Raw genomic sequence first — 14,790 nt, forward strand, 5'->3', positions numbered from 1 at the left:
TTCAACAGAACATTGCTGGCGAGAGGAAAGAGCTGCTGCTGCGTGCACAGGGCCTTGAGGGGCATGGAGGAGAGCCCAGGGGAAGGGGAGAGAGCCGTGGGCAGGCCCATCCTGCCAGGGCCTGGCTCAGCTCCCGGTGGGTGCAGGGGAGTGGGGCAGAGCTTTACGTTTCTTGGTCACTTGGCAAAATTGGTCCTTGGCCAAGGGCAGCCAAGGGTCAAGGCTGGCGGCATGGCGAGTAAGAGAGTCCCTTCTTGGGTCTAGGCAAGCTCAGCTCTCACCGGCCTCCTTCCTTCCTGTCTCCTCAGGGTGGGGGGTCCGGGGAGGAGCAACTCTGCGCTGACTTTCCGGAGCTTGACCTCTCCCAGCTGGACGCCAGCGACTTCGATTCCTCCACCTGCTTTGGGGAGCTGCAGTGGTGCCCCGAGAGCTCCGACACAGAGCCCAGCCAGTACAGCCCCAACGACTCGGAGCTCTTCCAGGTATGTCCTCCCGAGCTGAGCCGCCAGCTGCCCGGCCTCGTCCGTCTCTGCACCTGAACGCCCGGCCCCGCCTTCTTCTGCACTTGCTCCTGCACAGAGGTCTCCTCTTGGCATCGCCAAAGCTCTCGGGACCATGTCTCTTGCTCTGGATCAGTGCTTGGTCTCAGGCAGCTCTCACCCCTTGCCTGGCCTCTGGAAAGTGAGGGCTGAGAAGAGCTGCTTCCTCTGTGCCCCCCAGTCAGAACCCAGCCCCTCTGTGGGTCAGTGTGGGTTCGAGTCCTCCCTTTCCTGTAGTATCTCACTCACTCAGTTCTCATCTCTAGCCTGTGAGGCAGGTGCAATTATTTCTCCATTTTGTGGATGAGGACACTGAGGCTTGGAGAAGTGAAGTCATGGGCCAGGGCCATTTGCCTGGTCAATGGCGAGCTAGATTCAAACCCAGTCTGCCTGCTTCCCAAACCAGGGCCTTGTAGCTGCGATGATGCCATCATGGGAATGTCTCAACATTTACTGAACAACTGCTCTGTGGCAGAACTGTCCCTGTGAGTGTATATTAATTCATTTCATTCTCTTAACAGCTCTCAGACATAAGGATAGCTATCTCCATTTTTCAATGGGAGCCCAGAGGGTCTTTAAAGGAGGCATTGCTGAGAATCACTGTGTATGCACATGCCTCTCATCCTGCACGCTCCCCTGCCCAGCCTCAGGGAGACACAGTGGGTGACGTTTCCTTTAAGAAGCCCCGTAACATGGCATAATAATGGTGTCTGAGGTTTACTTCACAGTAAAGCAAGCTCTGCGTGCATTTGTGTGGGTGGGTGTTGGTGGCCTGGGTGATGGGGACATTCAAATTCATGATTCTTTCTTTGAAATATGTTCCCCCTTGAAGACTGGGGAAAGAAGACAGAGCTCCCTGTGCCCACTGGGCAGTATAGTAATTGTAACAACAGCGACGTCCTGTGTGTCGGGCACTGCGCTGGTGTGCCCCGAGCACCCTCTCAGATAGTCCTGCAGGTGATATCACTGCCCCTAGAAATGTTTACGGAGCTTGCTCTGTGTCTCAGGCACTGTGCCCATCAGTGGACTGGACAGTCCAGAGGGGAGATTGACCTGAGATCAGTCAACACGGAAACAGTGGCCATTGTCAGTGTGTGTGTGTGTGGGGGGGGGGCACAAAAGGAAATGAACCTGGGATGAGAAGGGGTTCTAAAGGCTGAGTGGTCAGGAAAGGCCTCTTTGGGGAGGAGATGCTTTATCTGAAAGGTGAGAAGGAGGAGCCTCGTGAAGACCAACGAGCAGGGCCAGGGCTTTCCAGGCAGAGGGAGCAGTCAGCGCGGGAAAGCTCGCTGTGTTGGGAACAGAAGGGCTGCAGGGTAGGCGCTAAGAGGAAAATGCTGGAGATAAAGTCGGACAGGTAGGCAGGAGCCAGATCATGCAGGGTCTTGTGGGCCAGGCTAAGGAGTTTGATTTTTCCCCAAAGCTATTCTAATCTCTAAGTAAAGGACTACTAATAACCTAGTTTACAGGCAAGGAAAGTGAAGCTCAGAGAGGTTAAGTTACTTGCCCAAGGTCCTAGGAAGGGTCAAGGGGAAGACTAACCAGGAACCCATACCTCTCACTGCTACACAGCCTCTCTGCCAACCCTCTGAGGATCGGCAGGGCTGGGCTCTAGGTCAGGCTCCATCTGCTGACCTTCATTCTTTATGTGAACAATGGGAATGAGACATATGCTAAGCTGCTCGCTCCCTCAGAGGGGCCAACTTCCAGAAAATGCTTTTAGATTGTGGAGACTGATGAGTTGAGAGGAGTTTAGATGCTCCATGGGGACCATCTCCAACTAAGTTCAGGCCCCTGCCAACTCAGAGACTGGCCAGTCCCACTAGCAAGGTCCTGCCAAGGTCCTGCAGTGTGCATGACACGGTCTCCGACACAAGTCAGCCTGGTGTGGCCCCCAAAGTCCCAGCCTGGCAAGGAAGGCAGAATCTTTTTTTTTTTACCAGAGACAGAGAGAGAGAGTCAGAGAGAGGGATAGACAAACAGGAACGTAGAGATGAGAAGCATCAATCATCAGTTTTTCATTGTGCTTTGTGACACCTTAGTTGTTCATTGATTGCATTCTCATATGTGCCTTGACCATGGGCCTTCAGCAGACCAAGTAACCCCTTGCTTGAGCCAGCGACCTTGGGTCCAAGCTGGTGAGCTTTTTGCTCAAACTAGATGAACCCGGCTCAAGCTGACGACCTCGGGGTCTTGAATCTGGGTCCTCGGCATCCCAGTCCGACGCTCTATCCACTGCACCACCGCCTGGTCAGGCGAGGAAGGCAGAATCTTCACAGCCGGTTAGGACTGTGCAGACCTCTGCCCACCTAGTCTCTCTCCCATTCATGGCCTGTGCTCCCCGCCTGCTTCCTCAAGACTAGGCCAGCTCCCCCAGTATACGTTGATGCACCTCTGTGCCTGTGATTATGTGATTAGCGCCTGATTCCTCCCTGTCCCTGTCCTGAAACCCGGGAGCACCGAGGGCTGTGATGGCATTGTGCATTGTTATAGTCCCAGGGCTCTGCACAGGGCCCGGCCCTTTCTCGGGGCTTTTTAAAAAATTATTATTATTATTATTATTATTATTATTATTATTATTATTTTTCTGAAGCTGGAAACAGGGAGAGACAGTCAGACAGACTCCCGCATGCGCCCGACCGAGATCCACCTGGCACACCCACCAGGGGCGATGCTCTGCCCATCCTGGGCGTCGCCATGTTGCGACCAGAGCCACTCTAGCGCCTGAGGCAGAGGCCACAGAGCCATCCCCAGTGCCCGGGCCATCTTTGTTCCAATGGAGCCTTGGCTGCGGGAGGGGAAGGGAGAGACAGAGAGGAAAGCGCGGCAGAGGGGTGGAGAAGCAAATGAGCGCTTCTCCTGTGTGCCCTGGCCGGGAATCGAACCCGGGTCCTCCACACGCTAGGCTGACGCTCTACCGCTGAGCCAACCGGCCAGGGCCTTAAAAATTATTTTTATTTATTTATTCATTCATTTTAGAGGAGACGGAGAGAGAAGGAGAGAGGAACAGGAAGCATCAACTCCCATATGTGCCTTGACCGGGCAAGCCTAGGGTTTTGAACCGGCGACCTTAGGGATCCCAGGTCAACGCTTTATCCACTGCGCCACCACAGGCTGCACTCAGGGCTTAGTACATATCTATCAAATGACTGCATCCTTCAGCACCCCCCTCTCATGGTGGCTCCTTTTAAAGCAGTGGTCAGTTACTTCCTCTCCTGGGTTCCCATCCTATGGGGTGTGTGTGTGTGTGTGTGTGTGTGTGTGTGTGTGTGTGTGTATGTGAGAGAGAGAGAGAGAGAGAGAGAGAGAGAGAGAGAGAGAGAGAGATACATGTGTATGTCTAGTGTCCTTTAGAATTGGAGCTCCTTGAAGACACACAACATTTTATTTGTCTATGGGGCCCTCACCCATTGTCAGGATGCAATCATATACATTAAATTATTTTTATTTCCCCCCCTCCCCCATAAGGACCAGGCTATGAGCCATTCCACATCCCTCAGCTGGGACTCAGGGGCCATAGGTTCCATCGGCCTTCTGCCACTAGCTGGGACAGTTTCCTCATTTGACCAGAGGGACTCATAGAGCCGTGCTGCCTTATGTCAGAGCTGTGTTCTAACAGTCAAATGACACCATTGCTATAGAAACAGACTGGCAGAATGGAGAACAAATTACTGTGACAGGTTTGACAACTTGGCGGGGGCAGGGCCAGGGCCTTACATTTCTCTGTGTGCCCAGAGTCCTGGGGTCAGGGTCACAGCAGGCACTCTGTACGTATGTTTGGAGGGAGCTGGCCTCTGGTTGTTCTGTCACAATGTGCTGTGTGGCTTTGGGCAGGTAGCTTCCTTTAGTTGGGCATCAGTTTCCCCATATGAGGAAGGAGCATGGATTCAAAAGTGGTTCTGAATCTGTTGGGGAAGACTCACAGGGCCCTTTTAGACTTAGGTGAAGTCTATGGACCAACTGCCAGCGGAAAAGGGGGGAAACGGATTTCCTGGGTTTTCCTGGACCCCAGTTCAGCCCCCTGGGGAGCAGAGCATTTCGGAGTGTCCTTCCAGCACACATTGTTGAACTTCTGTCCTGCCACATTCTTGTAAGCTATGCTAGGCCCCAAATGAAGCATTTTCCCTGAGATTTTGTAAAGACTCCTTTTCCTCTAGCTTGAGATCAGCTCAGGAAGGTTGGGGGTGGGGACGAGTCTATTAATATCCCTTCCTCAGCTGATTAACTCTCCATTAATTCACACTCCTTTTCAAAGCAGAGCTGGGAGAGTAGAGCTAATGGGCCCAGGAAGAGGAGAGGGGCGGGCGGCCCAGCTCCCTGTAATGTATCATCCCAGAGTGCCGACCGGGCAGGGTTGTGGTCTGGAGTGGCCTTTCTTCCCAGGCGGAGTCTGCTTCTCCATCCCCAGCTGGAGCGGTGCAGGGAGGGCTGAGGAGATTGTGGACGCCTTTTAGCAGTCATTTTGTGTGTATACCAACCTGTTGGGGGCTTCCTGAGGTCTTGGCCATTTTTGTATTCATTTTAGCACAGTGCCTGGCACACAGTAAGACCGTGACGCTCTCCTCTGATTGCTGTCTTGTATGACTTTGACAAGTCTCTCTCCTGGACCTTTATTCCCCCGTCACCCTAAAAGGGATGGCAAGTCCATTTCTTCCTGACCACTACTTGTGCTGGATTGGCAGCTGTTGCCTGGAGATGCTGGCGTGGGAGGAATGGCCGCATCTGGTTAGTCGTAAGGGATGTGATAGTACTTAGGTCACATGGTTAACATCCCTCATCACTATGTGATCCCTGAGGGAGCCAGCGGATGTTTGTGATAATTCATAGTATCTCTGGGCCGTTGGCTACCTCTTAGGAAAGTGGGAATTCTCATTCTGTCCAGTGCTTGATGATGTCATTTCTGAATAACATCCTTCTAAATTCTAGTCTTTGAAACCCTAATCTCAATCTCTTTGCGGCCAGAATTCATTGTTAGGTTCACTCATTCTTCCATTCAAAAAAGTCTGCCTGGTGCCTCCCATGCTTCAGGCACTGAGTTTCATCATTTCTTTTCGACTTGCCTTCCTAGTAGAGCTGGGAGGGAGACTCAGCAGGGATCACGGCCTCCCCATTTTACAGACAAAGCAGTGAGTCTTAGAAGAGGGAAACGTGTTATCCAAGATCACTGTGGTGCCAGAGCCCCATGTGGTCAGCCCCAAGATTGGTTATTGAGCCCCGGGTCCCAAGGCCTTTACTCCCCGCCAGGCTAGGCAGAGTGCTCTGGGAACATAGGAGACTCTGGGCCTTAGGTGGGGTGGAGGGAAGTCAAGTGAACTCCATTGAATTCTTGAGCCAGACTCCATAAGCCCAGATCTACCCTCGGGCCCTCCAATCCCCAGGGCCTGGGTCAGGCCCAACCAAAACCTTCTTTTGACTTTTCTCTTATTAGCTGTGTTCCAAAAATTACAAACGCGTTTGTTCTCTTCTCCCCACGTCCCCCTGTTTGAATTACTCAGCTGCTGCGAGGCCTGGAACAGATGTAGTGCGGCCAAAAGGCCGTCACGAGATATGTATTTCAGATGAACTTCCTGAAGAAAGGATAAACAGCCTGACCTGGGATGGGAAAGAGCGCCGGGGAGGCGTCATGTGACAGTGTGCTTCCCACCAGAACAGGCTCAGCAGCCAGGGCCCACTAAGGGATGCTCGCTGCCTCACCTGGAGGCAGTGTGATCTCCCCACTCCAGGGCCTCTGGGTGTGGGGGCTGGGGGCTGGTGTCAGGTGGGCCGGAACCGAGCTCACTGACTCTTCCTATTACATAGGTCTTAGGCATCAGGGAAGGGAGGGTCTTGGTTCATCTGTGCGGGGCGTGCGGGGCGCAAGCCCTGCCTCTGCCCTGAATTCACTCTGTGACCCTGGACACCTCACTCAACCTGCGTGAGCTTCCGTTTCCTCAACTACCAGATGGAGATGAGAGTAGTACCCCCCTTAGAGGTGGTTGTGAGGCAGTGTTTACAAAGCCTTTCTGTTCCTCTTATCTGCCAGAGTCTTTGTCCCAGGACTTGGTACTCGCTCTTCCCTCTGCCTGGAATCTCCTTCCCTCCACCCTCCGCTTGGCTGGTGCCTTCTCGTCTTTCAGCCTCCGAACTTCCATTTCAGCTGCTCGCAGCGGCCTCCTTTGGCCCCCAAAATAGCCCGTAATCTTCACTGTTTTTATTCTTCACCACAGCCTCCTTTTATTTTCTTCCCAGCCTTTCTTACCCTCTGGGACGGTCTTGTGTGTTTCCTTGTTTAACTCTTTTCTCCACTGGGGAGTAGGCTCTGTGAGGGCGGGGGCTGACCAGTCCTGGCCTGCTGGACCACCGGTGCCCAGACAATGCCAGGCACAGAGCAGCCATTTAGTATGTATGTGTTAGGGCAGGGGTAGGCAACCTTTTTATACCTACCGCCCACTTTTGTATCTCTGTTAGTAGTAAAATTTTCTAACTGCCCACTGGTTCCACAGTAATGGTGATTTATAAAGTAGGGAAGTCACTTTACTTTACTTTATAAATTTTATAAAGCAGAGTTACAGCAAGTTAATGCATATAATAATAATTATTTACCAAGTACTTTATGTCAGATTTTCTCTAAGTTTGGCAGAATAAATCTTTATAAAACAATTTATTATAGTTAAATCTATCTTTTTATTTATACTTTGGTTGCTCCTCTACCGCCCACCATGAAAGCTGGAACGCCCACTAGTGCGCAGTAGGGACCAGGTTGACTACCACTGGGTTAGGGGAAGGGAGGGAGGAAAGAGATGGGGGAGGCATTGTTGCTACCACCACCACCACTGTCACCATCCTTACCACCGTCACCGTCACCGTCATCGTCATCATTATCATTGTCACCAGCATCACCCCCCAACCATCTCCATTATCATTACCATCACCATCATCATCACTGTCGTCAGCATCATCACCACCATCATCAAAGGGATTATGGTAGTAATAGCAGTAGTAGTATTTTCTAAGATTCTTATGTATGTTAACTTAGTCATCAACAATAACCTTATGAAGTTATCCCATTTGACAGATGAAAAAACAAAGTGAGTTGCCTAAGGTGATGATGGTGTGTGCATAGCAGGTTTTCTACAGCGAAGACGGCTGAGCCCCAGGTCCTGACTGACTGTGTCCCCTCTCTGCTCCACCCGCTCCCTACTTCAGATCATCGACAGTGAGAATGAGGCCCTCCTGGCAGCGCTCACCAAGACCCTGGATGACATCCCCGAAGATGACATGGGTCTGGCTGCCTTCCCAGCCCTGGACGGCGGAGACGTACCATCCTGCACTTCAGTTTCGCCTGCCCCCTCATCTGCGCCCCCCAGCCCCTCCCTGGAGAGCCCCCTGACCCCAGCCCCAGCCCCCGAGGTGGACGAGCTCTCTCTGGTGAGAACCTCTTTCCAGCCGAAATGACGGTGGTGGCCTGGGCTGTGGTGCCCGGTGGTGGGGCTGCCGGGTGAAGGGAAACCAGCTCCAGCCCCTGCAGAGTCTCTGTGCAAACCAGAGCCCCGCTATTCCGCCCCCTGGTCCGAGGCACCTTTCCTTCTTTCTTGCTTCCTTTCAGTTCCTTGAAGGAGCGCGAACTGTTCAGTAAGCACCCCGTATGTGCTGGACACACGGGTATGTTCAGTCCCACACTGTGGCTCCTGCTGGTAGGGGTCCTGCTTCTGTGCAGACTGGAATCAGACCTCCTGGGTTTGAATCCCCACCCCACCAATTAATAATGTTTGTGTGTCCCCAGCCTCTGACTCAGCTTCCTGTTCTATGAGATGGGGTAAAACATAGTGCCTATCTCGAAGGCTGTCAGGAGGAATGCGGTAGGTACTACATGTAAAGCACTTAGAACAGTGCCTGGCACAAGGAAGTTGCTCAATAAATGCTCTAAGTAATGGTCCTGGCACAACCAATTAGTCGTAGTAACAAGAGGCATTCTCTGTGCTTTCTGTGCCGGGCTCTGGAGAGAGACCAAACTTCTGTGAGGCAGAGAGCGACCCCTGCTGGTCACAAGGTGGTCCCTCCTGTGCCTTAGTTTGCCTTCATTCCGCACAGGAAACAGACTCACCCCTCTAGACCTCCAGGGTACTGACTGTTAGAAAGGCCCCGAGATGTCCACATTCTCAGTTCTTAACCTGGAGTCATGGATTCCATGGAGTTCACCATTGGATTGGCAGGGACCCACGGACCTCTCTGTCTACCTGTTTGTTTTCATAAGGTCAGCAACTTTTAGTGTATTCTTACAGGGACTTCTGAGTCAAAAACGTTCAAATCTAGTCATTTAATCCACCAGCCCCTGTTATGCCAATGGAGAAACCAAAACCCAGAGAGGGAAAGGATTTGCCCAAGGTCTCATGGTGAGTTGGGGCCGAGCTGGGCCAGAACCAGGTCCCTTCCCTCCAGTCCGCAGAACTTTTCGTGCCCACATCAAAGAGTCCCAGACGTGCCTGTGTTGGTTTGGAGTCTGAGTGGGGTCGTGGGAGTCACCAGCTCCTGAGGGAATGTGGGATGGCCTCTTCTCTGCTTCCTGGGCCTTTGGCACTCTTTGCTGGGCTGACCTGGGAACATGACCCCCAAGGAGGCACTCAATGCTTTAGCAATAAAAAACCTGTCATACTTTCTGACTTGCTCTCAACATTGGCTGTGATAGGGTCCCCGATAGAACTCTACCTGCACTCAGCTCCCTGCTTTCTCAGATGGGATACATTGCACATCAGCCCTCTTGGTGCAGAAGTATAAGTCTCTCAGCAGTTTTTAGAGAAAAATTAGAAAAGCCAGACAAGCTGAAGTGTCATGTACTTCTACTTGTGTAGAAATAGCCGGGTGGCCGGAGGTGCGGTGTACATGCAAGGGAGGGCAAAAATAGGTTCACAGTTGTCTGGAAAACGGCACGCAGGTTATGATGATTACAATACTTTATTAATGCAAAAGAGTGTCAGCACGACTGTAAACCTACTTTCTCCCACCCTCTATATTGTGTGATCAAACCCCGCCTCATGATAGGGTCACAAGAAAATGGTTAATAGCAGTTGCCCCTGGGAGGGAGGAAGGGGACCTTGAGCAGGAGAGAGAGACTTGCTGCTGATTGTCCACCTGTTAGTGTTTGTGTAACATACTTTTTTTCACCATTGAGTGTTGTTTTTAAAGAAATTAGTTTTTTAAAAAGCAATATGAATAATCAAAAAGAAGAAAAGGAAAATCGGCTGGAATCCCTCACCAAAGAACCCTTATGATAGCCAACCTTCCAGTTTGTGTGTGTGTGTGTGTGTGTGTGTGTGTGTGTGTACCGCAGGCGGGTTCAGAGCGTCCCAATAAAGTATATCCATAACATTTTAACAGAATGAGCAGACACTAGCCAAGACATTACTCAAAGTCACAGATACTCTTCTTAGGTAATTAGTTTTGAAAAGGATTTACATTTTGTCTGGATGCTTGTGTGTATTTGAGGCTGTTAGACAATCTGCTCTCTGTACTTGATACTACGTTGGGAACATACTGTGAAGGTCATTAAATGTCCATCCTGTGTTCTTCCCATGGTCCTGTGATGGGTGGGGTCAGGGCGTGGTCAGCGCCGAGGGGCTAGCTGGGGCTGGGCCTCTCCTCTTCTTCGCGTCCTCTGGCTGCGGCTCAGGCCCGGCTCCTCTGCTCTCTGCTTCTCCTGCAGCTGCAGAAGCTCCTGCTTGCCACGTCCTCCCCACCGCCAAGCTCCGACGCCCAGAAGGAGGGGAATGTCTGGCGCCGGGCAGGCCTCAGGTCCAAAAGTCAGCGGCCCTGTGTCAAGGTATTTCTGCGCATGCCCTAAAACCCGCCTGGGTCCTCAGGTGGCCTCTGGGGGCAGGGATGCAACCTTCGGCTCTTGTTCGGGGTTTCAAGTTCAGTCAACCGCCAGCTTCCCTCTTGGCTCCTCACACGTCTTGCTAGCTGGTATGCTCAGCATTTCTTGAGACCCAGGCCAGTCCGAGGTTCCAGAAAGAGCCCTGGGCGTTCTCGTACACATTCCTGTTCCGGGCTCTGTGGTAGACGTTTGCTTAGAGACTGGGAAGACGTGTCCTGTCCTCAGGAGGCTTATTCTGATGGGGAGACAGCCCGAGACGCAAGGTCCCGAGGTCGTGGAGGCCACAGTAAGGAGTTGGGATTTCTCTGGGGAAGCCCCTGGAGAGCTGGAGTTCTCTTACGAACACCCAGGAGTGAAGCCAGCCCTCTCTCCTCTGTGGGCTCCGTCTTCTGAGACTTCCAAGGAAGGGCTTCAGGGTCCATTTCCCAGTGCTCTTGTTACTGGAAGCCTGTGCTCAGCCCTTCCCCTCTTGGCCTGGGACACTCCAGGGACTGGCCTGCGGTCCACACCCTCACGGCAGAGTCAGGTGACATCTCTCTCAGAACATGGCTCTATGTAGGAACCTGCGCCCTGCTGGGACTCCCATGGGGGTGGGACCTGTCCCTGTGCCCCCTCCCTGGCTGACCAAACAAAGATCTTCCCTCGTGTTCTGTTCTGTTCTGTTGAGGGGGCAGCAGCTAAGCTCCTTGGTGAGCCAGCCCTTTGCCCTCTGGAAGGCTAGGAAGTGCCCCAGGGATGTGGGACACACCTGACAGCCCTTCTGGCCCCAGCAAAGAGACAGTGGAGGTGTGTTGGAGGAAAGCCCCTGTATAGACAAAGGGGGACAGATTCGGCTGGTGAGAGCCGTCATCAGGGCCCAGAGGGCAGAGGGCCCGAATACCTAGCCAAGAAGCCTTCCCTTTATCTGATAGGCACCGGAAAGCTACTGAATTTTGCTGCTGCTGCTGCTTTTTATTTTTAACAGCTTTATGGAGGCGCCATTCACATATAAAAGGCACCTGTTTTAGAAGCACAATTCAGTGATTTTTAGTAAGTTTGCAGAGCTGTGCAGCCATGACCACAATCCAGTTTTAGAACATTTCCACCATCCCAGGAGGTGCCCCCTCTTACAGTTAATCCCTGTCCCCACGCCTGCCCCGGGCGACTGCTGATGTACTGTGTACTTCCTGGTGCTCTAACGAGGCCCTCGTGCAGGCGGGTGGGGTGGTCAGAGCAGGGCTCTGCTGTGAATCTGGACGGGGCGAAATTCATGTTAGGAGGCTGGTCATCCTTTCAGTCTTCATCACAGGAGCACAGCCAGGTGCCAGTAGAAATAAAAATGGATGAAACCTTGGAATTTTTTTTTTCCAATTTTCCCATTGGTTTAAGAGTGAGAGAGGGCAATCAATTTGTTTCTAATTAGTTGTGCACTCATTGTTTCTCCTACATGCCCTGACCAGGGATCGAACCCACGACCTTGGTGCACTGGGATGATGCTTTATCCACTGACCCACCTGCCCAGGGCTGAAACCTTGCAATTTTTGGTGCTCCTTGCTGAGCCCAGCTAGTGGGTACAGGGGTAGGGCAGAGGGGATGACCAGTGTGGCCTCTCCTCACTCTTGGCCCCTTTCCCTCTCTAGGTGGACAGCGCCCAAGAGAAGAAGGCCTCTGCGATGCAGCCCCAGGGCCGGAGTTGCACAGAACTGCATAAGCACCTCATGTCGGTGCCATCCTGCCTCCAGGCGAAAGCCCACTCCCCAGAAAGGGGCCTGCAGCCACCAGCCCCCCTGAGTCCCCGGCTCCCTGCCAAGGAGGATGAGGAGCCGGGCAAGGACTGCCCGAGCCCGCAGCCAGCTCCAGCCTCGACCTGGGACTCCTCGGCGCCGGTCAGGGCAGGCCCCAGCACCCAGGTCTCCCCGGAGGACATACAGGCGGCGGTGCAGCTTATCCGCTACATGCACACCTACTGCCTCCCCCAGAGGAAGCTGCCCCCGCAGGCCGCAGAGTCAGCCCCTCGGCCCTGCAGCAACCCCTCCAAGCAGGCCAGACCCTGGGCCCGGTCCCAGCACCCTTCCAAAGCCTCTTGGGCTGAATTTTCCATCCTGAGGGAACTTCTGGCTCAAGATGTCCTCTGTGATGTCAGCAAACCGTACCGCCTGGCCACGCCTGTCTACGCCTCCCTCAGGCCCCAGCACAGGCCCAAAGACAGCCAGGCCTCCTCCGGCCGGCCGGCCCCCATGAAGGAGGTGAGGGTGGCGGCTTCGCCCAGGAGCGTGGGGCCCAGCCCCAGCCTGCGCCCTCTGCGGCTGCACGTGAGGGGTCATGGCAGCCGGTCGGCCAGGCGGCCTCAGGAGGAGGAGAACGACGAGGAGGAGGAAGAGGAAGAAAAAGAAGACGAGGAGGAAGAGTGGGGTTGGAAAAGGCCGGGCAGAGGCTTGCCGTGGACCAAGCTGGGGAGGAAGCTGGAGAGCTCGGGGTGCCCCGTGCGGCGTTCCAGGAGACTGAACCCCGAGCTGGGCCCCTGGCTGACGCTCACTGATGAGTCGCCGGTCCCCTCGGAGCCCCAAGGAGCTCTGCCCTCGCTGCACCTGGCTTCGGAGGCCTATGACACAGAGGGGGAGCTGGGCAGCCCCACAAGCAAGGACAGTGGCCAAGACCAGCAGCAACTCCGGGGACCCCAGATCCCGGCTTTGGAGAGCCCCTGTGAGAGTGGGTGTGGGGACACCGACGAGGACCCCAACTGCCCACAGCTCCCTTCCAGAGGTAGTCGGAGTCCATCTGCAAGAAAGGGGACAGGGTTGGGATGTGGTGTACCCCCCCTGTGCTGGGAGCCAGGAGCCTTGCATTGGGCAAGTTCCTTTTCCTCTCTGGCTCTCAACTTTCCTTTCTGTACAATGGGCTAGTCGGGCAGACCTTCAGGAACCACCCGTACATCTGAGTTTCCCATCACGCACGGGCCAGGCACCACATAATGAACAGGACTGAGGTGCCTGCCTGGATGGGGCTCATGTTTCGGGGGGGGGGCAGGCAATCACAAAGCAAAAAAATAAAAGAAAGATGATAGCATATTGTGATGAGTGCTCTAAAGAAGACTTCATAGGTGGTAATGTGACAGAAGGCACATCTATAAATTTAGTTCCATAATGAAGTTGAGTTTTAAATGGTAACAATAATGATAACAGCGACAACAGGTATCTGTTGTATACTCACTGTACCAGGCACTGGTCTTACACAGATTTCCCCACTGACTCCTTGCAGGAAGACTGTGGTTCTATTAGAACCTCCATTTGAAGACAGAGAAACCAAGGCAGAGATATCTAATGATCGCTCCCGCTAGTTAGGACTGCAGTAGAGCCCACAGCCGCTGGCCCTGAGCACCAGCCTCTTCCCCACTGTGCTATACTATGTAGCCAGGAGGGGTCGCTCTTGTACTCATCAGTTCTTTCTGCAGAATGGAGGTCTGCCAGCGGTTAGTGTTGTTGAGACCCTGGGAATGAAGGTGGCTTTAGGTTGTTCCTGCCCTTTCCTAAAAATGGCAGGGGCTGTTGGGTCACATGCCTGAAGGGAGCTGTGCTTGGTGCTAATGGGAGTTTGGGGTCTCCCCATGAGGGACACATTTGCTACTAGTGCTATGTTGAGGAATCTTAATATTTTTCTTTTTTTTCTTTTCAGACTCTCCCAGGTGCCTCATGCTGACCTTGTCACAAAGGTAGATTTGGGGAATTATTGGTTTATTATTCCATGAGACTTAGTCCTGTTGGGGGTGTATGGCGGAACTGGGTGGTTCATCAGCCTTGAGCCTGGCCCTGGCCCCGTGCCTGTGCCCTTACTGCCCAGTGGGGCCCTCAGGAGCAAAGCTCCGTAAAAAGGGAGTGTGTTATTAGCTAGTCCCTGCAGGCCCAAGGAAGGATGAGGACTCAAGGCCTCAGCCATTTTGTAAGCTGTCCTCTCTAGGACCAGGGAAGGAGTATGTTTCTTGGTCGGGAAAAACTGGCAATGCTGTGTGGCTTTGGGCAAGTCTGTCTCCCTCTCTGGGCCTCAGGTGCTGAATCTGTAAAATAAGGAGGCTGACAATCCTTGTCCTGTTCCCACTCTTTGGGAGGTCTTTCTTGCAGCTCCGAATGCGTCTAAAAGCTAGGATGGAGGGGGGTGGTCCCAGCAAATCCTCCCCAGGCCTCACTTCCATGGGCAGCAGAACCAGAGTCTGTCACAGAGTCCCCTTGCCCTCGTGTGCTCGGGGAGGTAGGGCCTGCCGCTGACTGGCCTCTTTCCTTTCTGTCCTCCCCGCCCCACCAGTGACCCTCCTTTTGGCAAGAAGAGCTTTGAGCAGACCTTGACAGTGGAACTCTGTGGCACGGCAGGTGAGCCAGGGGCTCAGCTGTGGGGTGCCCTCGGGGGAGCTGGCACAATGGCCAGCAGCAA

The 14,790-nt window shown here is 53.4% G+C and overlaps 1 protein-coding gene across 2 annotated transcripts in view; it reads left to right on the plus strand.

Moving 5' to 3' along the window:
• Positions 1–14,790, plus strand: part of PPARGC1B (PPARG coactivator 1 beta) — a 109,557-nt gene that overhangs the window by 75,851 nt on the left and 18,916 nt on the right. The window contains exons 2-7 of one of the 2 annotated variants that reach the window (XM_066272976.1): positions 309–482; positions 7,725–7,946; positions 10,219–10,335; positions 12,009–13,131; positions 14,041–14,077; positions 14,665–14,729. In XM_066272976.1, the coding sequence (XP_066129073.1) occupies positions 309–482; positions 7,725–7,946; positions 10,219–10,335; positions 12,009–13,131; positions 14,041–14,077; positions 14,665–14,729 (1,738 nt within the window). Of the gene's footprint in view, positions 1–308; positions 483–7,724; positions 7,947–8,646; positions 8,773–10,218; positions 10,336–12,008; positions 13,132–14,040; positions 14,078–14,664; positions 14,730–14,790 lie in introns of those variants that run through there. The other variant, XM_066272977.1, reaches the window with a different exon arrangement.

This window comes from Saccopteryx bilineata, chromosome 4 (genome assembly GCF_036850765.1).
Source record: "Saccopteryx bilineata isolate mSacBil1 chromosome 4, mSacBil1_pri_phased_curated, whole genome shotgun sequence".
NCBI lineage: Eukaryota > Metazoa > Chordata > Mammalia > Chiroptera > Emballonuridae > Saccopteryx > Saccopteryx bilineata.